Source organism: Palaemon carinicauda, chromosome 33 (assembly GCF_036898095.1).
Source record: "Palaemon carinicauda isolate YSFRI2023 chromosome 33, ASM3689809v2, whole genome shotgun sequence".
NCBI classification, from domain to species: domain Eukaryota; kingdom Metazoa; phylum Arthropoda; class Malacostraca; order Decapoda; family Palaemonidae; genus Palaemon; species Palaemon carinicauda.
Window position 1 is genome coordinate 62,940,900 of NC_090757.1, and position 25,466 is coordinate 62,966,365.

The window sequence follows — 25,466 nt, forward strand, 5'->3', positions numbered from 1 at the left end:
TAAAGACAGTCTTCCTCCTTACCTTAGCTTCAGCCAAGAGAGTAAGCAAACTGCCTGATTTAACTCATCTTATGTCACATTCCAGAGGGCGGAGAGAACAATCTTTGTCCTTTGCTCCTGAATTTGTGGCCAAAATCCAAAATCTGGTTGATAATGATATCAGATCTGACTCTTTCACAATCTTGACTCTCAAAGAGGAAACTGATGACCTGGATGACATGTTACTATGTGCTGTAAGAGCAGTATGTAAATATTTGAAGAGGACAAAATATCTTGGGCCTAATATCTCCAATTGGTTTGTGAGCAATGGCTGCTCCAAAAAGAAAGTTTCCAGAAACATCATTTCTTTCTTGTTGAGACAATATCATGAGATCATGAATTCTCAGGTGAAGCATCTCTAAGGGTCCCCCCTCCAGCACATGATATCCATGGACTTGTCACAACCTTAGCATTCTGCAAAAGCCACTCAGTAGCACAAGTTCTAAAAGCATAAAAGCTAGAATCTGGAAGAGAAAAACCCCTTTTATGAACCACTAATTTAAAAGATTGCACACGCAGGTCCTTAGACACCTTTACTATAAGACCCATTGTTGCATCACAACAAATAGTCTAACTTTAAGCTCTTATGGGACAAGTAAGTGCTCTTATCCCAAGCATCAGTTATTCTCTGCATTATACGGGGTTGTGGTAGCCGAAGTGGTAACGTCTCTGACTGGTGAACGCCAGACTGGGGTTTGAGTCCCGCTCAAACTCGTTAGTTCCTTTGGTCAATGCAACTTCACCATTCTTGCGAGATATAAATGGGGGCTTTGGGGAAGCCTATAGGTCTATCTCCTGAGTCATCAACATCCATTGCCTGACCCTCCTTGGTCCTAGCTTGGGTGCTGATCATAGTATAGATGGTCAGTCTCTAGGGCATTGTCCTGCTTGATAGGGCAATGTCACTGTCCCTTGCCTCTGCCATTCATGAGCAACCTTTAAACCTTTACAGGGTATATACAAGTATAAAGGCAGATAGCAATTTTGATTGGACTTGAAGACCACACTTGAAATCTCCCTAATGCAAGTAAGAATACTTTTTTTGTTTGTGCATTAGCTCCTACTATATTGATGATATATTGAATATAATAATAATACGGGCCACGTGATGTTCATATCACTTATCCCTGTCAAAGCTCTCTAGAATGGATCAGAAGGCCCTACCTCGTACAAGCCAGTTGTACTGTTCACAATTAATTCACTTTGACCTCTTGCTATTACTATAGTAATTGTATCTTGAGAGAGAATGGCTGATCTACTACATTCATGGAGACTTCCTTCCACCAAAGGAAGACTCCATATATAAGTGACTCAGAAGTTTGTATCCACGTAGGAATAATCCACAAATTTGATATAATTTGTATTTTTCCCAGCTATACAAACCTGAGTCACTTACCAAAGGTCCCGCCTCAGTCGCCCCTCAAGTTTTTGACCAGAAGAGTGTTCTGATTAAACGGTTTGAACAAGCATAGTGTGTTATGCACAGCAGTTGCTTAGCAACGCAGCATGACGTAATCAAACCGATTTCTTTTTTATTGTCTGACCATAGAAAACAAAACTAGAAGTAACCTTACACAAAATGGCTTATATTTGTATAGCTAGGAAAAATACAAATTATATAAAATTTGCTTCATTTTTTTTGGCTTTATAAATCTACGCTTTTATAAGGTTAAACATTACTATTTTAAGCTTTTATAAGACCAAAAATTACTATCCTGAGCTTTCATAAGCCCAAAAATTACTATTTAAAGAAAAAGAAAAATCAAAATACAAAACTTGTCTTGCCTAAAAAAAAAGCGATATAAAGAAGAGTTTGTGATAAAGAATTACACATTTATAAATCCGTAATGTACTGAGGGAGCGACAGGTGTCCCATATGGTGTTATTACTGTACCAGTTAATAATTTTATATTAGATACAAAGAAATACAAAGAATTAATGAACTAAATTCATGATGAAATTTGAATAATCAAAATCGTATGCTTTATTAATCAACTTGGATAAAAATATAGTATGGCAACAAAACCGAAAGGATATCCTACAGAATATTTATCCTCATAGAAAAGAGGGCTTTCTGCTCATATAACCAGACAAGTGTCTAAATCTTTTAGAGCACTCATTGAAGGAAATGCATATTTCTTATAATCTTTGAAAACTGGTTCTGATATTGTAGTACCTTTTTGTATCTAGTAACAAGTTATTGTCTTGGAACACAGATTTTAGTCAATCCATAAAGATGACATCTACTTGTATTCCTGTAAAAAGAGCAAAGGCTTAACCAGGTTCAAAACATCCTAAATGTGATGTAAATATAGTAAATGACACATTCTGAAGACTGATCCTCATCCCATCAACAATAAACAGAAGATCCAGAATCCAAACACTTCTCTATCCTCAAACATAAGCATTTTACTTCCTGGATCTCTTTACCCAGACCTTCCATACCTTTTCTATTTCCTCACTCTCAACTTCAAATGAATCTTATACTCTGACCTTTATTCATTTATACAGCACTTTGCCAATTTGAATATCACTCAGATGTCTGGGCTGAGTAACCATACATGCTATTTCCAGTAACATGGTTTAATATCCTTAACCAATAAATTTCTCTCTCCAGTCAACGTGAGTTTCTTCACATGCTCTTTTGCTTTATGAAAAACTTGAATTCTTCAAAATTTAACATATAAAGTAGCAAAATAAGGAACTCAATAAATAAAAAGACAACAAAATCTTGACACAATTACCTCTACCCTTCTTTTTGATGAGTTATTTCATTAAACCAAGAAGTTCCTTAGGACTCCAATCCCTACTTCCATTTTCAGTATACAATCACAGCTCTTGATTCTAGTCCAAAATGCAAAAGTTAACAACCAACTTGTTATAAAAAATTTCTTCTAACAAGCTACTAACAGGTCTTTTACCTAGCTTAACCACCATAATACCTTATGCTTTACATTATTAAGTTAGGCTGGAAAAAAAAATTAAAAATTAAATTCACTCTCAATTTCAGTATACTGTACAGTACTAACCTCAGGGAAGCAGCATGTGCTAGTCCATTTGGGAAATTGTCGGGAAATAATGCCATCAGAGATGTGATAGTACGAACAAGGGGGCCAACAGGACTGTGGTAGAAGAGTACCCTTCGTTCCAGTAGTACCAACTTGAATAATACCAAAATATTTCGGCCAAATATTCTCACAGCATCAGAAACATATACCCCTGTGTATGAAGTATTCATAAAAATTTACAATATATAAATATATAACTTTCTAAAAACAAATTTAAATCTTCATATATGAATTCATTACTTTAATTTAGCCTAATTTGTACAGAGTATGAAATTCCAAATATCATAATACAGTACCATGGAAGGGAAAAAACAAAGCACCTTCTCTCAGACAGTTGGTACACATGCAAACAGGGTTACCACTGGTTAATAGAATTAAAATGGTTTCCAAAGGAGCTTAGAGGTCAGAAGGAATCTAATCAAGTTCAAGTAATAGATTTCTGTGTAAAAAGCTAGAATTACTTTATCTAAATAAGATTATTTGTTTGTTTATTCAATAACCCATTACAGTACTTCAACTTAGCATTAATAACAATCAAGACTGGAGGACATAGAGCTACTTGATGCCAATCCTATAAAAGGAGCTTGAAGAGATTGGCAGAGCTCCTACGATAGTAAGGCATAAAAAACACTTGACTCTGACGATAAATGGGATCAAGATCTCAAATAACATCTTTTTGCAATACTTATGGATTTTGCTATTTACAGGATGATTGAAATGAAGAGATGGAATTGAATATACCGGCAGTGGGGAAATGCTGAGTAGAGGTACAGAAGATTTGTGAACTTTGGAACATTTCATAAGTGGTGTTGGTCGAGAAATCAATGGTGCTAACTCTGAAGTTGTAGGGATGGAACATGCTGGAGAAGAAGGTATAACATTGGGAATCCAAACTACCTGTGATGTTACCAGATCTAGGTATTTGGTACCATTACTAACAAATGATAAATTTCTTGTGAACAAACTTTCTGAAAGACTGGAGATCTGGAGATGGTACACTGACTATGCGTAAGCTAAACAAAGTAGAATCATCAAATAAACTTATAACATATTGCATACTAAGCTTCATTCGTCTACTTCTTTGTTTGGATTGGCTTTAGACTTTGCAAGAGAAGTTTGGATTAATACTTGAAAGATTTCTTGATGGTTAATAATTGTTGAATTTGAAGACTTGCAGAGAATACTTAGTAATAAAGGGAAAGAACAAATCCTATGGCAGAAAGGACTATAAGACACACTGTTTCATTTTAAGACTAAAATTGTGGAATGGACAAGATATATGAGGACAAGAAGAATGAAGAAAGAGTTGAGAATTGGCTTGGATAATCACCCTGAAAGGAAGAGTCATGGAACTGGGGGCTTTAGCTATGACATGTATTATGTTGCTTACTAAGATGCTGACATGGATGGGTTGAAGGATTTATTCTTGAGCTAAAAATTGAATGAAAGGTTTATTCGTGAGGTAAAATAAGGATTTAATCTTGAGGTAAGATAAGGAATTATTCTCAAGGTCAAAATTGATAGTAAGCTAAGTTACAGAAGCTGGATAGCCATATCAAAAGAAGCCAAACTAGACACAATGAAAGCAAAATGACAAAAGAAATGCAGGAAAGAATAAAAAGGTTAAAAAACCCTTAAGCAAAGGGACAATCAAGGTACAGTACAGTATTATATAAGTGATACCCTCCCTACAAGAACACTTATCCTGAGAAGATGGTTATAGAACAAACTTTAATCCAGATTATCAGGTGGCAGGGAGTAACTAAAAAAATAGAAAAGCTTTATAATCTTCTCTCATCTGCCAGAAGAAATTCAACAACTGGCTTATTTCTGCCAACTAGAAACTATGAGTAAATTAAAAAAGAAGTTTGTTTATTATATGGATATGGAAAATACAGTACAGCACTAAAAATTTCAGAAAGATATTTTATGTTCAGAAATAATAATTCTTCATAATTCAACATTTCATATCAAACTTTCTGGCTTAAAAAATTCATAAATCTCATTTAGTAATTCATCATCTATGCTCCTAGTCATAATTTTCTAAAAGCAAATCCTTGGATATCAATGATAATTTCCCTCTTCACAACTCACCACAAATAAATATTTACTGGTAAACTTTAAGAGAGACAATTAGGAAGTCTTTAGTACATTGCTGTGCAAATGTCCTTGGTGAGCAGATGGTATCCATTAATTAGATTTAGAAGCAATATGTTAAAATTTTCTTAAAATGCAATATCAAGGAGCAAAATTTGGATTTAGGTACCTTTATTGATATTGTCCCTCATATTTTAATGGAAGCATACAACATGCTAGTGACTGCCAATGCAAATCAAAAAGGTAAAATGTACAGAGTGAATAACAGAATAAACACTAAAGAGAGTATCATAAACAAGAAACAGGGTATTTTTGGGGAAAACAAAAAGAGTAAACTTTCTATACACAACCATTACCAAACATCACTAGTTAAACGATCAAATTCAATGAGAATCCATGCATACACTGCCCCTAAGTGAAACAAACACTCAAAACATCAAGCTTCTAGAAGCAAGATTTTTGTGCTAAGCCAGATTAAAACTGTTTAATAAAATGCAAACTTTAAGAATAAGAATGGAGGTAACTCTCAGGTGGTAAAACATAAAAAAACCAGCTCAGGATATGTAAAGCTAAAAAATAACTAAAAAAAAATCATTATTAAATTCTGCTAAGTAAATAAAATTTCAGCTCATCACGACCTGTTTTCCCTACAGGATAGAAAGTTTCGATCATGTCTGTTCAGATCACATGAAGTATTAGTAATCAGAGTGGTCCACACTTTAGTGAGCAGTAACAGTTGCTCTGCATCCTCGATAAATAACCATCATGCATGGCAGCTACTACCTAGATTATGAAATTGGTATTTACATGTTTTTGGAAATGTTTTCAGCCGAGCTGAAAGGGACATTGATTTCGTTAACCAGGTAGTTAACGACAGGTGGTGAGTGCAAGCGAGTAGCCCTGCCCACTTGCCTATAGAGGACTCTTCACTTTTGACCTTTGGCTCAAGAATGAGAGTGGTTGAGGTGGGAAGTTTAACTTTAAAGGACTCAGATTTGTTTAGGTAGGAAAAATATAAATAACTTTCTAAAATTTGTTCCTTGTTCCTACATGTATGCAAACATTTCATCCATTAAAATAGGAAGACTTACTAAATGGTGAGTCGGAAGACCCCCTAAAATCAAACTGGTTGGTTCTTATTCATCTCTGGTAGTGTCAGTCTATCTGGTCCTGTAAAGGAGCAAAAGAGATGACTCAAGCAACCCCCTATCCGTCCATCATATAAATGAATAGGCTGATAGGGCCTGGCCTGTACAAGAAGATCGGTATAGGGTCAAAGGAAGACTCCCTTACCTGAAGGGGAAAGCAGTCCAGAAAGATATGTCCATGATAATCCATGGGTTGGTTTATATTCCAAATTTGTCATTTATTCCGGCACTATATACAAATTTTACACTCTTTACGTAAAACTCACCCCATGGTGGGTGGAATTCCTAAAATCAACTGGCTGGTGACTGTCCTGAGGTGACACTCTCTGCTTCGTACAAGCTGTTTAGAGGGTGCCCTGACACCTCAGGATCCTATATGATGATGACTTGACCAAGTAAGCATAATTTTGGAGCCAAACTCCTCACTTAACCTGGACATTGCTCGACTCCAACTCTCTTTGAAAATGAGGACATAATAAATACATAAACTATTATCAGGTTACACAAAAGGGCATGGTACTCACCTGCAGTCAAAGGAGGTCAGCTTGCAAAGTTCCTCAGATGTTGAACCCCAAGAGAGAGAAAGATGAAATAGGAAGTGGCTAGTCGCTATCACATTCATCACAGACTTACTCGCAGGTAACACCTGCCCTCAACCAACAGCTAGGCTGCTTGTCCTACAAGGGAGCTGAGGTGTTATTGACCACATTTTATGCAGCCACCACAGGACCTAAGGTAAACGTAACCAGGTTCCTGTGGGTTATGTCTTGCATGTATTGAGCAGTGGATGTTGTTTGTTGTTTCCACACGCCCATTTGTAACACCTGTGTCACAGAGAAATTCTTTTGAATGCTGACACCCTTGACTTCATGAGCATAGGGATGATGGCTGGAAGCTGAGGAGCCTGGTTGCATGGCTCAATCAATTTTCTGTCTAACCCCGGATGATATAAAGTTCTTTGTAATCTTCCTCTGGTTCTCCCCATGCTCACCAAGAGTTTGCTGATCTGACGGTGGGCTCTGGAGGTTCTTTTTAAGCATACCTCCTTGCCCTCACAGGGCAGAGTAACAGTTGGTCTGGGTCATCTGTTACAGAAGAGACACACTCAATCTGGAAGAGCCTGACTCTACGATTCCAGCCAGATTTTGAGTCTTAGCTATAACTCAGAGATGAAACCGTGTGTCACTTGCCACCATCTCGGTAAATGGGCAATGTCATAGGACAGATCATATACCTCGTTGACTCTTTATTATTATTAATACTAGCCAAGCTAGAACCCTATTTGAAAAAGCAAGATGCTCTAATCCCAAGGGCTCCAACAAGGAAAAGTAGCCAAGTGAGGAAAGGAAACAAGGAAATGCCTCATTGAGATCTGATGATATTATGTCATACAGTCTGACAGCTTGCCTGACTGTCTGAGCAGTCTCTATCTTAAACGGGGTCTACTGGAAAGACTCGTTCAAGGTTGAGATATCACCTAACTTTGTCGCCAATCTCCGTAAAGCTTTGTTCCAAAAAACAAGAACGGCCAATGGACGAATCCAATTCTCATCAACGGAATCTTCCCGCGAACAAGAAAGGTGACCAAATCCTGTTGCCACTATCGGCAACTCTCCCCTTAAGTAAGAAGATTGCAAGACAATGGTTATTATCATTATTATTATTAATTTCTAAGCTACAACCCTAGTTGAAAAACCAAGGTGCTATAAGCCCAGGGGCTCCAACAGGGAAAATAGCCCAGTGAGGAAAGGAAACAATGCAAAATTAAATTATTAAGAGTAACAACATATGAAGGTTGCAAAGTGTTGGGGGCAGTTAAGGGAGTAGTAAAAAATAGAGGGTTGGGCATGAATGTAAAGAGAGTTCTATATGAGAAAGTGATTGTACCAACTGTGATGTATGGATCGGAGTTGTGGGGAATGAAAGTGATGGAGAGACAGAAATTGAATGTGTTTGAGATGAAGTGTCTAAGGAGTATGGCTGGTGTATCTCGAGTAGATAGGGTTAGGAACGAAGTGGTGAGGGTGAGAACGGGTGTAAGAAATGAGTTAACAGCTAGAGTGGAAATGAATGTGTTGAGGTGGTTTGGCCATGTTGAGAGAATGGAAAATGGCTGTCTGCTAAAGAAGGTGATGAATGCAAGAGTTGATGGGAGAAGTACAAGAGGAAGGCCAAGGTTTGGGTGGATGGATGGAGTGAAGAAAGCTCTGGGTGATAGGAGGATAGATGTGAACGAGGCAAAAGAGCGTGCTAGAAATAGGAATGAATGGCGAGCGATTGTGACGCAGTTCCGGTAGGTCCTGCTGCTGCCTCCGATGCCTTAGATGACCGCGGAGGTAGCAGCAGTAGGGGATTCAGCATTATGAAGCTTCATCTGTGGTGGATAATGTGGGAGGGTGGGCTGTGACACCCTAGCAGTACCAGCTGAACTCGGTTGAGTCCCTTGTTAGGCTGGGAGGAACGTAGAGAGTAGAGGTTCCCTTTTTGTTTTTGTTTCTTTGTTGATGTCGGCTACCCCCCAAAATTGGGGGAAGTGCCTTGGTATATGTATGTATGTATGTAACAACATAAAAATAAATATCTCCTTTATAAACTATAAACACTTTAACAAAACAAGAGGAAGAGAAATAAGATAGAATAGTGTGCCCGAGTGTACCCTCAACCAAGAGAACTCTAACCAAAGGCAGTTGAAGACCATGGTACAAAGGCTATGGCACTACCCCAGACTAGAGAACAATGGTTTGATTTTGGAGTGTCCTTCTCCTAGAAGAGCTGCTTACCATAGCTAAAGAGTCTCTTCTACCCTTACCAAGAGAAAAGTGGCCACTGAACAATTACAGTGCAGTAACCCATTGGGTGAAGAAGAATTATTTGGTAATCTTAGTGTTGCCAAGTGTATGAGTACAGAAGGGAATATATAAAGAATATGCCAGACTATTCGGTGTATGTGTGTATAGGCAAAAGGGAAAATGAACCGTAACCAGAAAGAAGGATCCAATGTAGTACCGTCTGGCCAGTCAAAAGACACTATAACTCTCTAGCAGTAGTATCTCAACAGGTGGCTGGTGCCCTGGCCAACCTACTACCTGGTTGGTGAAGGGTAACACTCCCTCGGAAGGGAAAGTTCCCTAACACCTGGTGGAGGTCAACTCTCACTTGGAAGGAAAAGTTGTCCAAGTCCTGAAGGCAGACCCCAGGGCTGGGCCCTCTGTTACCCGTCAGCAAGCTTTGTTCATGATGAAAGTCAGCATCGAGTGCTGCCTGTGAAATGTAGCCCTTCAAAGCCAGTTTCCGTGGGATCCCCTGACTGGAAATTCCGAAGGGAACCAATCTGCCACTGCTCTCATTCCTAGGCCAAAGTTGCAGGAATGAAAGTGAGCAGAAGCAGAGAGTGCTGCAGTAATCTGTAACACCCTCGGAACCATTCCTTAGCAGGGAGACCTGAAAGCCCAAAGGAAGGTAGGAGTTGCTGCTAGCAGCAAAGGAAGAAACTTACTTCAGAGGTGGGCGTCGTTGCTTTGCTAAGAGAAGCACCGGGATTCATACAAAAGAAAAGTTCGGAGTCACTATCTGAAAGAAAATATTAATTTTTAAAATTTTAGGCAAGTTGCTTTTAATCGTAAACTGGTTAAAAGGTTTTGACGGAAGAGTAAGATTACGTCATTACTTTACCGAGCCGAAATAAAAAGTAACGGCTGTTTATTAGTACAGGTGTGAGCAGGGTGGTTGGTCTAACCCTGCTACCCCTTCACTAACTAGCTGAGGGTAGTTACACCTCACCAAAGCGTTAACGGCAGGTTTCAGCAATTGCCAAAATAATGCTCCTCCGTAAAGAGTGTAAAGTTTGTATACTGTGTCAGAATATTTAAATTTGTAAAACTAATATAATTGAGTATTTCTCTAACTAGTTTATGAAGATAACTATGAAGGAAACAGATTAATGTTGGTAATTACAAAGTTATACATAGAAAATAATTGATACATTAATAAGTGTATGCTATGAGTTCAGTATGGTGGAAAGATTATTTATCTCCCATCATTGTTATTGAACACACTCATACTCGGGTGCCAATATTAAGAGAGATCATTATTCTTTTCAAATTAATTAGAAATGTACAGTAGCCTATGCTACTCACTTTTAAACTAAGGAAAAGGTGCACACCTTCAAATATGATTATAAATAAGGACAAATTTTAAGGAAACTGAGGAAAAAGTGTAAACCTTCAAATAAGATGAAAAATAAGGACAAATTTTAAGGAAACTAAGCCATGCACTCTCGTACATACAAAATCAAATTAACCATGATGCAGGAAAACACCTTAAAAATGGTGGGTGTCTTCATCCATTCATAAGAAAATTATCTATACTATACACTATTGAGTATTCCAAGACTGTAAATCATGCAGTATAATCAATAAGGTGCACAGCATAACTCTTACCATATTTGTCCTCATGGTCAACTAATAAAAGAGCTTTCATGAAAACTTATCATCAAATTATATCTTACTCATCAGTTTTAATAGTTCCATTAAAAGAATCCCCACAAATAGAATCCTTCACAAACCCTGAGTAACTATTATCAAATTCACTGATGTCAAATGTACAGGGAAATATTTTAAATATGACAAATTTGTAAGTAATTTGTATTTTTCCTAACAATACAAACCTGTAGCTATTTATAGGGGTATTACTTTTGGCAAAGCTGAAAGGCCAAGCCATTAGAATTTAGCGAGGGTTAACTAACCCTCCTGCTAGTTAGCAGGGGGTAGGGGGGTAGCTAGCTACCCCTCTCACTCGTACATCTGTGACTGTGCTTCACTTTACTTAGAGGTAGGACTTGGAAGGGGGACAGGGTTGGCGGCTAAGGTTTGTATAAATAGCTAAAGGTATGTATCGTTAGGAAAAATAGAAATTACTTACAAATTTGTCATTTGTTCCATAACTGGAATACAAACAAATGCTATTTATAAGAGTTGCCTTACCCATTAGGAAGGTGGATGTCCATGCCAATCTGGCATTTTGGCTCTACCCGAGGCTTCCTTATTTTATTTAGGTTAGAACAAAAAATAAGGAAACCCTAACACCTCACTAAACCATGCTAAGTATGGTTTGCAGCCTACACAAGCTGTGTGTTAAGATACTAGCAATGTGACTGTCAAAGTATAAGTTATTCCGAGTCCGTAGGAATTCACTGAGTTGACCAAGACATTCCCAATACCACCTCACCACGGTAAGGGGACGTAACAGTATTGACACAATACTAGGTTACACAAGGGAACAATCATTTACCTGCAGTGGTTGATTTCTAAGAGAGGGGAGGATGATGAAAAGAAAAAAGCCAGTCATTCCTTTTCATTCATTCAGACTAGAACTGGATAACCAGTGCTCTCAACATTCTGCTACTTGTCCATTAAGGAGCTTGAGGTATTAAAGCTGTTGTGCAGCCACTACAGGACCGATAGAGAACATATCGAGTCTCCTCCTGTGGGTTACGTCTTGCAGGTAATGGGTGGTGAAGGTCGTTTGACGATTCCACAAGTCTGCTGTTAGAACCTGCATCACAGAGTAGTTTCTTTTGAAGGCCAGGCACATAGCCATGCTCCTGACATTGTGCGCTCTGAGTCGATGTGTTGGAGGAGGGTCTGGATTCAGAGCATGGTAAAGACCCTTCGAATACAAGCAAAAATGGTGTTCTTTGTGATCCTCCTCTTATTGCTTCCAGTGCTGACGAAGAGCGAAGGCACTTGGGGATGAGCCGCTGCTGTTCTTTTGAGGTAGAGCCTCAAAATCCTTACTGGGCATCGTAAGAGATGATATGGGTCATCGGTTACAGAGCGGAGACTTGTTATCCGGAAGAAATTGAATCTAGGATGCGATATTCCCGGATTCTGGGTCTTGGCAACGAACTCAGGGACGAACCTGAAGCTTAACTTTCCCCATACGCTTGAATGGGCGATGTCATACGAGAAACCATGAAGTTTGCCGACTAGTTTGGCCGAGGCCAAGGCGAGTAGGAACACCGTCTTCCATGTGAGGTGGCGATCTGTTGCTTGGCGTAATGGTTGGTAAGGAAGTCTCTTTAGAGACCGAAGGACCCGAACCATGTTCCAAGGAGGGGTTACTTCTGACCGTTGATTTAATTCTGGGGAAAATTAGCAATCTATAATAAATAGAACTATCTTCTTTAGGTAAGATCTTTTCAAACTTGAGTAAACTTTAAGAACATTAGGAGAAGGCGGAAAAAATTTAGATTAACTCTAAGCTCATATGGGTTCCATATACAAAAACATATAAAAGATTATACTATGTGGATGGATCTGTATACAGCTTTTAATAGGGCTGCGGGCCAAAGAGCAATGAGCATCTGTTGACTTGAAAACAGGTAAAGTTCAAATTTCTCCTAAACTCATTCAAGGAATTATTTGCATCTTCTCTGTAGGATTCTTTATCCTGAACTTGTTGTTCTGTAATTAATAATTTTCAATACTATTCTGCAATATGTTACCAAGAGGAGACTAAATTGGTGGCATCTTAATGTCTTCGAATAGATGTGCAGAAGTCAAAGTTAAATGCTAAGTGCAAAAATGTTCCAGGACTGAAGTACTTTATATGGTCAGTTTCAGTGATGTAACCTTGGGTGAGTGAGAAACCATTTCATTTTCACATGCTGACACTTACTTACTGGAAGAATTAACAAATTCTTCACAAGCAGAGAATTGTTACAAGAGTACAGTGAGGAGGTAAACGCTTTCAATCAGAAAGAATATCACCCCATCATGGGCTATTTTCTACCCACATCAAGTCAGGATCATTATCTTCACTATGTCCAACTCTGAGTAAATAATCATATTCATTGTCCCTGTTCCCCATTTTTTCCACAGGCAAAAATGACCACTGTTATAAATCTGGTAATAGGTAACAAAAATATCAGTACAAAAGTTTACCAAAGGCACACTAATTAGCAGAACAATTGAATTTTCAACTTCCGATCATGTTCTGGGCAGATTTTCAACAAATCATTAACTAGTGCTTTCAGGTCAACCAGAATCAAGATGTCTGAAATACAACAGGATCAGAATGAAGATGTTCCAATTGTTACACCTATACTTGACTAAGTCTCAACCTGGTGTTTAGTTCTGAACTGTCTTCTCTCAATCAAAAAATTCCGAAACTAACTGGGAAGAGCCTTTTAAAGTGATGACGTTTTTGGATTCTATCTTTGTACCCGCCATGATTACACCGCGCGACACTTTCGAATTCCTCTACAGTGCCCTGTCGTTGGCAGGATACTCATCTTTTTTTCTAATTCAAGCTCTGATACCTTACATGACAACTGGATTAAAATTGAAAGGGCATCAAAAGCAGAGAGAAGTTCTAATCACTTTCAACACCTATCTTTAATAGGTTCCACAAAATTCTTGAATTCAGATAATTTTTCCAAGTGAACGTTTTTCTCTTTTTTGTGACAATCTTCATCTTTTAAGAAATTTCTAGCATATGATCCCCACTGCAGGGCACCGTCACTCCGCAATAAAAAAAAAAACTTAGTGATGAACTGAAGATACACAAAATACAGTACAAAAAATATTTGAAATAATGCATTGTACAAATACAACCTAACAATAAAAATTATGAGAAATAAATCTAGAAATAATTTGTATTTTTACGTTGCATTTTTCCACAGCGCGAGGGTAGCATACCTGGCCCAAAGGCATGTGTTATCACCCTGACCAAGGATCCAAAGCATGGTTGCTTGCTGATAGAGGCACTGTCCAAAGGTTCCCTTGAAGGGAAAGAAGCCGAAGGGTCTCTCCAAGGAGTCTTCACCTCCAAGGAGGAAGACTTTAGAAGCGTCGATTGAAAGAATGTCAAATCCTTCCTAAGGTCTGACAGCTTTGGGATTTTAAATACCTGTGGCTTGCCCTTTCCCTCCTTCCTCGGCAGTCGCACTGTTATACGTTTGTGAGGAGGGGAATTAGACGATGTTGAACGATGGTGAGGAATCTTCCCTTTCCTCGGTGAGAGAACCAAAGTTCTCGGTGCAGATGACCTGGAAAGGCTCTTACTTTTATGTTCCTACTGCTGGGAGGTAGATGATGTTGGTGATCAGCGCATGACTGATGGTGACTACTCACCTTAGTCTGCAACCCATGGGAGAGCCGTTGGGCAACCGATGGTTGCTGACGCGTTGGTTTGGTAAACGCTGGTGTGTTGGCAAGCGCTGAAGCATCGGCAAGCACTGACTTGTTACCTGACGCTGATGCACTGCTAATGGGCGTTGGTGCAATCGCGAGCGTAGACGCTATGGCGAGCATGGACGCGTTGGAGATCGATGAGATGGCGCTAGGTCAACTGTCACCACACGACGAGAGGGTTTATGATTAACCGACGATCGGTGAGCTGGCGATCAACTAGCTGTTGGTGAGCAGCGAGGTGAAAGCTGCCTCAGCGAATGGCGGGGTTGACGCATTGGTGACGTTAGGAAAGTCGTAAAATGACACTACGGGGAAAAATGATTGAATGATCAGGGAGTCAGCGAACAGCAATCCCTGGATCGTCGAGAGGGAGAAGAACTAACAGGAAAAGGAGGGTGAGCAGTCAATTGACAAGCTGGGAATCGGCGAGCAGTCGGTTGGTGAGCAGCAGGTGGATGACCAGGAGCCTGACGAGCAGGAAATTGCTGAGCAGGAGCCTGACGAGCAGGCAATCGCTGAGCAGGAGCCTGATGAGCACTCAATCGCTGAGCAGGAGCATGATGAGCAGGCAACTGCTGAGCAGGAGATCGGCGAGCAAGCGATTGATGAGCAGTTAGTCGGCGAGAGGCCGAACGCTGAGCTGGTGAAGGGATGTGGCCTTTGGAAGGGCAAACATCCCCAGAAGAGGATTGCGTTCACTGACAAGCGGACGAGTCTGTTGAACCAGGCGAAGTTCGGGAACCAGTAGAGGCAGGACGAGAAGGCACCTCTAAGGAGATGAGCTGCGGTGATGAAGCTGAAGTACTGAAGTCACCTTTTCGCCGAATGCGAAGGAGAACCTCTAAGGCGAGCGGGATTACAAGCATGGCGGGGTTTATGACCACGTTGACGATGCACCTTAGGGGTAGGAGGATCAGCAGCAGGCCTCTGAAGAGGAGTCTCTATGAGTGGCCTCTCTAACAAACGAGAGAGGGGAACACTCACAGGACCTTTGCCTTAGACTTTGCTCCACCCCTGAAGGATGTTCAGCAAGAGGGGGAGCGCAGTCGTCGGCAGCGGCGGAAGAAGCAGAAGAAGCAGGAACAGAGTCTGCTGGCAGGGCAGCAGACGAGTCTTCTGACACAATGACTCCAACCAGGGTCAACGGGTCAACATTCAACGCTGCAGCTCAGCGCCCCTATGAAGCAACTGAAGCAGAGCCCCCTTGGAGTGAGGGCCGGCCAAACCCAGGGATGGCCAAACCTGTAAAAAGTCAGAGATAGATATGGAATCCCTAGGGGGTAGAGCCGGCACTGCTTTGCTATGGGAAGCAACACTGTCTCTCGAGGACCGAGGTTGTCTCGGAGTTAAATGGCCTATGCTACAAACTTGACGGTTCCCCAGAGGAAACCGTTCAAGCAGGAGCTTTGGAGGAAGGTCGGGAAGCAGAAGAAGAAGCCTTGGGTTTCTTTTCCTTCAAAGTGACCTTTGAAGGAGAAGAATCCCGCTTGGCCTTCTTCTTTTGTCGACACCCAAACTTTTCCCTCTGGGAGGAAAAACACTCCCGGAATTTAACACACTTGTTACTTTTGTCACATCGTTGCTCCCTGCAGGCCAGGCAAAGACGGTGAGGTTCGATGTTCTCCTCAAGACATAAAAGTACCGCAGATGCAGCCAATGGGACCAGGGCAGGTACGCATGACCAGCAGGAAGGCTCAGACACACACACATTGAAAGAAAAAGACAAAAAGCAAAGATTAATGGCAGTCCAAAATATCAGTGAGGAGGAAGAGCAGCAACATCCGTTCTCCATTCGAGCCAAAAGCAAAGTGAAGCACAGTCACGGGTGTGTGAGTGAGAGGGGTAGCTAGCTACCACCCCTAACCCCCACTAACTAGCAGGATGGATAGTTAATAATCGCAAAATTCTAATGGCTTGGACTTTCAGCTTCGCCGAAAGTAATACCCATATAAATAGTGTTGTTTTGTATTCCAGTTATGGAACAATTGTTCCTTTGTACTAATTATTTGAGAATGCATATACAGTAGATACTTTTAACAAATATCACTAATTACATATTAAGATTTAAGCTTACCATGACTCAATTTATCCCTCCAGTTTGTCGTATTCAGGTCATGGTACAAACCTTCCAAGTCTTGGACATCTGAAAAATCTGCACCTTTGAAGTAAACCTTCGTGGTCACTTGTAGACGTTCCTGTAATAGTCACTTGTGTTAGGGGCTCTGAGTTATAATTGCAATGATTCAGAAAGCTTAAATAGTCAAATCTTTTCAAACGAAATGTGACTATTTAATTCCTGAAGGATGTTGGAAAATATAATACACATTGTAGCAGACTAGCATTTTAGGTTAAGAAAAACAATTACACTATTTTCTTAAAAAAAATGTATGGATACAAGTTTACAGAAAAATGATACTCTGTTCATAAGTGAATTACTTTATTTGCTTCTTGCATGAATACCTTTAAATTTATACTGTACATCATTCCTTAACCCACTGAGCACCAATCTATCACTTCTCAATCCTCCAAGTGCCAATAACAAGCCTTACCCCACTGAGCACCAATAAAAACTAACTCAATGAGCATTGATAGATCACTCCTTAACCTACTGAGGAACATTAGAAAACTCCTTAATTCAATGAGTGACAACAGATCACTCCTTACCACACAAAACACTATTACATCCATTCTTAACCCCCAAACATTGATAGTTTAATCCTAAAATCCCTCCAGTGGCAATAGATCTCTACTTAACCCACTAGCCAATATAGCAGGCCTTAACACACTGAGAGCCAATAGATCACTACTTAATACACTGAGCAATGATACATGACTTCTTAATATGAAAAATTCGGAGATCATTTGTATTTTCCTCTAACTAATACAAACCTGGAGTTATTTATGTGGATATACTTTTGGCAGAGGTGGAAGGTAGCCATTAGACTAAAAGTGCAAGGTGGCAACCCTACCTAACCACTGTAGTGGGTAGGTAGGAAGTGGCTGGGGGGTACCCAGCCACCTATATCTACTCACACATTGGTGAACTGTCACTTTTTGATTGCAGGCAAGACTTATCAGAGGACAGGTGATGGCAGGACAATTTATATAAACAACTCCAGGTATGTATTAGTTAGGGAAAAATACAAATTATCTCCAAATTTATCATTTGTTCCCATACTAACAAACCTTGCATTATTTATGTGGATGACACTCACCCTTAGATGGGTGGTAAATCCGACTACTTGCTTAGTCATTGACCCGGGTTTACCTAGTACAGTATTAGGCTGTAATCAAGGTAAACCTAGCCACTTTGCTTATCAATGCAAAGTGAGAATGATAGCAGCCTGAACAATAGAAGTATTTGTGAGAGATAGCATATGAACATCTAGGTAAGAATGTTCCGAGTTTTTAAATAGGAACCTTACACAGATAAATAGACGTTTCGCAATGCATACCTCACGGGAAGCATGGGGGACGTGTACAAGTATATAAATTTTAAAACTATACTAGGTTACACAAGGGAAATGGTTATTACCTGCAGAGGTTAAAGCCGGCTTGCAGAGGGACCCATGGCACTGTACCCCCAAGGGAGGGGAAGATGAAGAAAGGAAAAGGCCAGGCATATTTTCGTTCATCCCAGACTTGACCTTGGTAATCAATGCCCTCAATCATCTGCTACTTATCCAATAAGGAGCCCGAGGTATTATTTAAACCACCTATTATGCAGCTATCACAACCCGATAGTAAATGTATCGAGTCTCCTGTGGGTCACGTCTTGTAGATAGTGAGCAGTGAAGTTGGTCTGATGCTTCCATACGCCCCCTTGTAATAACTCCAACACTGAGTAATTGCACTTGAATGCCAGGGACTTACTGATGCCCCTGACATCGTGCGCTCTAGGTTTTTGAGCTAGAGGAGGGTCAGGATTCAGAGCATTGTGTCGAACTCTGCTAATCCAGGCTGAAATAGTGTTTTTGTAATCCACCTCTTAATCCAACCTAAACTAACAGATAATGTTAGTCAGGGCCAAGTTGCGTTTAAGATAATATCTCAAACTCCTCACTGGGCATAGTAACAATTGATCTGGGTCATTGGTTACAGAATAAATACTTAATCTGAAAGGGCCTGAATCTAGGGTCCAGTACCCCAGGATTTTGAGTCTTTGCAATGAACTCAGGGACGAAGCCGAGTGTCACCTCCCCCCATCCCCTTGGATGGGTGGTGTCGTATGACAGCCCATGAGGTTCACTAACTCTCTTTGCTGAAGCTAAAGCAAGTAAGAACGCTGTCTTCAAAGTGAGATTACGATCTGTTGGATGGCGTAATGGTTCGTAGCGAGGTCCTTTTAAAGATCTCAAAATGCGAACCACATTCCAAGGAGGAAGTCTTATCTATGACTGGGGGCAAGTGATCTCAAAACTCTGTATGAGTAAGGAAAGCTCCAGCGAAGAGGAAAGGTCTACTCCTTTCAGTCTGAAGGCGAGGCTTAAGGCTGAGCAAAAGCCTTTCACCGCCGAGACCAAAAGGAGTTTTTCCTCCCGAAGGTATACAAGAAACTCAGCTATTACTAGAATAGTGGCATTGAGTGGAGAGATATTCCTTCCACGACACCAACCACAAAAGACTGTCCACTTTGTCTGATATACAAAGGCAGAGGACTTTTGCAAGTAACCAGACATTCTTCTTGCAACTTGTGGCAAAATGCCTTATTGAGAGAGAAGATGCCGGATAGTCTCCAGGCGTGAAGTCGTAGAGACAAGATGGTCTTGTGAAAGATGTTTGCATGTGATTGTTTAAGTAGATCTGGTTATGGAGGTAGTTCTCTCGGGAGATCTACTAGAAGTTGCAGAAGATCAGGAAACCATTCTGCATGATGCCATAGTTGAGCTATGAAGCTCATCATTAAGTTTTTGGATGCACTGATCCTATTGAGCAATTTTCTCATCAGACAGAATGGGGGAGTAGGCAGTAGGTTGGCCAGGGCACCAGCCACCCGTTGAGATACTAACGCTAGAGAGTTATGGGGTCTCTGACTGGCCAAACAGTACTACATTGGATCTTTCTCTCTGGTTACGGTTCATTTTCCCTCTGCCTACATATACACCGAATAGTCTGGCCTATCCTTTACATATTCTCCTCTGTCCTCATACACCTGATAATACCGAGATTACCAAACAATTCTTCTCTCAAGGGGTTAACTACTGCACTGTAATTGTTCAGTGGCCACATTCTCTTTGGTAAGGGTAGGAGAGACTCTTTAGCTATGGTAAGCAGCACTTCTAGGAGAAAGACACTCCAAAATCAAACCATTGTTCTGTAGTCTTGGGTAGTGTCATAGCCTCTGTACCATGGCCTTCCACTGTCTTGGGTTAGAGTTCTCTTGCTTGAAGGTACACTCAAGCACACTATTGTATTTAATTTCTCAACCTCCTGTTTTGTTAAAGTTTTTATAGTTTATATAGAAAATATTTATTTAATGATATTGTTCTTAAAGTTTTATATTTTTCCTTGTTTCCTTTCCTCACAGAGCTATTTTCCCTGTTAGAGCCCCTGGGCTTATATCACTGTGCTTTTCCCAATAGGGTTGTAGCTTAGCAAATAATAATAATAATAATAATGTCAATAGTGTCCCACCATTGTTTGAATGCATCTTGCTATAGAGCCTGAAGGTCAAGGACCAGAGAACAGTACAGCGGGGGGCCTGAAGTTCAGGGACGTTGCAAACAGGTCCACTGTCGGGGGAACCCCACAAAGTCAGGACTTTGTTGGCTATCAGAGGATCCAAAGACCATTCAGAGCCCACTATCTGAGTCACTCTGCTCAGATTGTCTGCTAGCACATTCTTCTTGCCCGGAATGCAGCGAGCTCATAGGGACACCGAATGTTCTTCTGACTATCGTAGAATCTCTACTACAAGATGGCATAAGGGCTGCGAAAAAGTACCGCCTTGTTTGTTTATGTAAGCCACCACTGTGGTGTTGTCGTTCATCAACACCACAGAGTGGCCCGCCAGCAACTGATGGAATTGACGGAGAGCTAGAAAGGTTACTCTCATTTCCAAGAGGTTTATGTGCTGGTACCTTTTGGACTTGGACTATAGGCCTGAGACTGTGTGCTGCAGCAAGTGGGACCCCCATTCTTCTTTTGATGAGTGTGTGGAGCAACAAGTCCGGAGGAGGGACAAGAAAATCTTGCCCTTTGCAAAGGTTTTGTCTACTACCCACCATGGTAGGTCCAACACTTGGTCCTGGGTAATAGGAACTAGAATGTCTGGGGAGTGGGAGTGTTGGTTCCACACAGACTTCAGCTGCCATTGCAGGGATCTGATCCTGAGGCAGCTGTTTGGAACTAAACGGAGTAGGGAAGTTAGGTGACCAAGGAGACATAACCATTATCAGGCTGGTAAGTCTTCCTGTATGAGGAAGGGTCTCGACATATCTCTAAGCTTGAGTACTCTACCGTCTAATGGAAAAAACTTTCTGTTTGTTGGTGTCTATGATAATACTGAGATAAACCAGTCTATGGGATGGAAGCAGCGATGACTTCGCAAGATTTATCATGATTCCCAGATCTTGACAAAACTCTAGAAGCTGTCTCGGTGATGAAGGTTCATCTATGAGACTGCTAGAATCAGCCAATTGTCCAGGTACCTTAAGAGACACATGCCGTTCTTGTGAGCCCAAGATGCCACTAGGCCAAACACCCTGGTAAAGATCTAAGGTGATGTTGCAAAATCAAAACAGAGAACTTTGAACTAGTATCACTTGTCTTTGTTTATAAATCTAAGATACTTCCTTGAAGACAGATGGATTAGGATCTTGAAGTATGTGTCCTGGAGATCCAATGTGCACATGAAGTCCCTTGTTCTTACCGCTAGGATGACCGTGTCTGCCGTCTCCATCCTAAAAGGAGTTTGTTCGACAAACTTGTTCAGTGGCGACAGATCTATGACTGATCTGCAGCCCTCAGATACCTTTTTCACAAGAAAGAATAGACTGTAGCAATTGGCCACATTACCCCAGTCATTGATGGCAGGTCGGGAAACACCGAGATTTGATGGAGCTACCGTGGAGCGTAACTCCAGGTCGTGCGACCCATAGGAATCCACGTGACGAGGACCCTGAGGTACATCGTCACCAAACCCTGTAAGAGGATGGACACCCACAGGATGAGGGCTACGAGAATTCAAAGGTTCAGTGTAGCGCTACTCGCGTGAGCCAGACGGCTCCACGCGACGAGAGTACGAAGACTCTCTGTCATGAGAGCAAAACTCAGCATTACGAGGGTCACGAGAACCAACAGGTCCAGCACGATCGCACGAGCTCATAGGATTTGCTCGACTAGTAGAGGACTCTCAGCTACTAGAACCCGAAGGTTCAGCGTAGCGTCCGACACGAGAGCCCGAACACTCAACGTAACCGGTGTTGCGAGACCCAAAAGGGTCAGCGCAATGGGACCAAAGGCTCAGCGTGACGAGAGGCACAAGAGCGCGAAGGGTCAGCGTAACCAGGGTTGCAAGACCCCGAAGGGTCAGAGCAACTGGAAACCGAGGTTTCCCTGACACAAGAGCCCGAAGGCTCAATTTGACGAGAGGCATGAGAGCCTGGGGGCTCAGTGTAACTGGGGTTGCGATATCCTGAAGGGTCAACACAACAGGAAACCAAAGTTTCCCTGCCATGAGACCCCAAAGGATCAGCATGACAGGAGGTACAAGAGCCCGGGGGCTCAACGTAACCAGGGTTACAAGACCCCGAAGGGTATATGTAATGGGAGACCGAGACCTCCCTGCCACGAGGACCTAAAGGTCCGGCGTGACTGATGGCATGAGAGCCCGAAGGCTCAACGTAACCACAGTTGTGAGAGCTCGAAGGCTCAGCGTAACTGGAACCAGGAGGTTCCAAGTCGCAAGACCCCGAAGGTTCAGCACAACAGAGGCCCGAAGGACTCCTAGGGTCATGAGAACCAGCAGGATCAACATGACGAGGGTCCGAAGGGTGATCGTCACGAGACTCCAAAGGGTGATCGTCACGAGACCCCAAAGGGTGATCGTCACGAGACCCCAAAAGGGTGATCGTCACGAGACCTCAAAGGATGATCGTCACGAAACACCAAAGGGTGATCGTCACGAGACCCCAAAGGGTGATCGTCACGAGACCCCAAAGGGTGATCGTCACGAGACCCCAAAGGGTGATCGTCACGAGACCCCAAAGGGTGATCGTCACGAGACCCCAAAGGGTGATCGTCACGAGACCCCAAAGGGTGATCGTCACGAGACCCCAAAGGTTGATCATCACTAGACCCCGAAGGGTCAATGTGAGGAGAACCAGCATGTTCAAAGACACGTCTCCTTACAGCCCAAGGAGGAGAATGTCCAGGATGGAGAGGGGTCACAAACCCTTCCACCCTACAAACCTCTGGAGAGGAACGTAGAGCAGACTACCCGAAGCAAAAACTGTTCCAGCTCGAGAGCTACCTCCCCCGAAGGGAAGGTTTGTTCTCCCGAAGAACATCACTTAAAACAAGGCTCTCCCATAGAGCCACTGGGCCGAACCTCTCCCTATGCGTCCACAAAAGGAGGTTCAACCTCCAAAGAGGAAGGAGATGACCACCCTCTCTCCGCTCCCAACTGAAGGAGTTCGAACAGAACTTCCTTCGAGAGGGGACCATCGTCGATTAGCAATGGCCAAAAGGATGTAATATCCGAGAAAGGGCAGGCGCTCCCTGCGGGAAGGGAAGGAGCAGATTTGCTAGGGGAGTCAATGCCTTCACCTATCCAACAGGGTTGACCTGGAGTCACAAGCCCTGCGCTGCTACTCGGCCGTACACCGGAAGGGCCCTGCAGGGGAGCAGCTTTAGAAAGAGATTGGGGAAGAAGCAGCTCACAATTTCTTCGACTTCGAGGAAGACCCCAAAGACAAAAAATCGCGCTTAAACTTCTTTTTCCTCCTACGCCCAAACCTCTCCCACTGGGAGGCAGGCCACTCATGACACTGATCACAGGTGTCGTCCTATGAACACCGATGGCCTCGGCAAGCGGGTCACAGGAGGTGAGGGTCCGTCTCAATGGACAATATGAAGGTACTGCACATGCGGCCCTCGGGACCAGGACGTGTCCCCATATCGGGACTGCAGTCACACACGCACCTGCAACGAGGAAAACAAAAATGGTATTTCTATGATAAAATTGATTTTTAAATGTACTTACCTGGTAGTTACATATATATAGCTTAAATCCCGCGTTTCGTCGTGCGCACGGCAGAAATTCAAATTTCGCGGCAATCGCCACCATGACAGTAGGTGGTCATACATGAGCGCCATCTCTCATAGGTTACTAGAACCATTCCCAACATTCCTCAGAAATTCCATACCCCTGTTTTCAGAGGGGAGGAGGGAGGGCCCTTTTATATATGTAACTACCAGGTAAGTATATCTAAAAATTAATTTTATCATAAAAATAACATTTTTAAATATGTAACTTCCCTGGTAGTTACATATATATAGCTGATTGACACCATTGGTGGCGGATAGAAAACCTCATCCCATCGGGAATTCGTATAATTATTAATAGCTACAATTAGTAGTACTAATAATCTGGTTCTTACCTGATAAGGAAGCTGGCTTCATAGTTATTCTGCCTCATTTGCCTGCATTCCTTAAGAGACTCAGCAATCCATCCAGGGGGCTGTAAAAGTCTCTGTGGGGCTGCCACAAGGTCCTCAACCTTAGCGTGGCTAGACCTCATCCCTTACTACCCTGGCATAGCCATGGATAATGATTCTGACCACCTACTCCAAAGTTAAAAACACACATCATAAAGCACTAACTTAACTTGCATCCCAGACTGTGGAAGGCTGCAACAACCTTCACAGACAGCCTGTGAACACAAGTACAAGAAAAAAGCAAAGGTATATAATTAAAAAGGTTATAGGGAAGAGGCAGTAGACCCTTCTCCAACTACGACGCTGGAGGTAACGTACGGACCCAGGGAACAACAATCTTCATATTGTGTCTGGACATCCTTGAGATAACAGTCTGTGAAGATTGATTTACTTCGCCAGAAAGTAGCCTCCAAAATTGACTTCATTGACCTATTGTGCTTGTAAGCCATAGAGGTTGCTACAGCTCTAACCTCGTGTGGTTTTACCTTAAGGATAGGGAAAACTTCTTACTTCACAATTCTGGTGTTTCCCTTATCAAATCCTTAATGAAAAAAGCCAGGGTATTCTTTGATAAAGGCAAAGAGGGCTTTTAATTGACCATCAGAGGCTGTCTGCTTGTCCTCTCAGGTATTTGGACACGTGCAGATAAAAATTTTAGAGCTCTCACTGGACAAAGGCCTCTTCTTTTCCCGTCCAATTAAGTGAGATAGCTCTGGGATGGTAAAAGATCTTGGCCAAGGTCAATAAGGATTCTCGTTTTTGGCGGGAAAGCCTAGGTGAAGGGAGCAAACTGCATTGTCTCCATTAAAGCCCACCTTCTTGCTGATGGCTTATAACTCTCCTATTCTTTGGCTGTAGCCAATGCAATTAGGAATAGAGTCTTTTTGGTAAGATCCTTCCAAGAAGCCTTGAACAGGGGGTTCAAACCACTTGAGGTAAAAAAGGCTAGAACTACATCCAGAATCCAAGAGGGGGTTGGATTATCCTTTCTCTTAGCGGTCTCATAAGTTCTAATGAGATTCGAGAGTTCCTTGTTACCTGACCCATCAATGTGTCTGTGACGAAAGACGGAGGCTAACATGCTGCGGTAACCCTTGATGGTAGGTACAGCCAGCTTCTCTTTTCTTCGCAGATGCAACAGAAAGTCTGTTATTTGGGCTATGGAGGTACTGGTAGAGGAAAGTTTGTTAGTCCTGCACCATTCTCTAAACACGTCCCACTTAGATTGATAAACTCTAAGAGTGGATGTCCTTCTAGCTC

General features: G+C 41.9%; 1 protein-coding gene across 4 annotated transcripts in view; it reads right to left on the minus strand.

Moving 5' to 3' along the window:
• Nucleotides 1-25,466, minus strand: part of LOC137625967 (late secretory pathway protein AVL9 homolog) — a 463,937-nt gene that overhangs the window by 328,474 nt on the left and 109,997 nt on the right. For 3 of the 4 annotated variants that reach the window (XM_068357039.1, XM_068357037.1, XM_068357036.1), the window contains exons 4-6: nt 16,622-16,742; nt 10,792-10,812; nt 3,069-3,258 (exon numbers count right to left, since the gene is read on the minus strand). In XM_068357039.1, coding sequence (XP_068213140.1) covers nt 3,069-3,258; nt 10,792-10,812; nt 16,622-16,742 — 332 coding nt within the window. The remainder of the gene's footprint in view (nt 1-3,068; nt 3,259-10,791; nt 10,813-16,621; nt 16,743-25,466) is intronic. The other variant, XM_068357038.1, reaches the window with a different exon arrangement.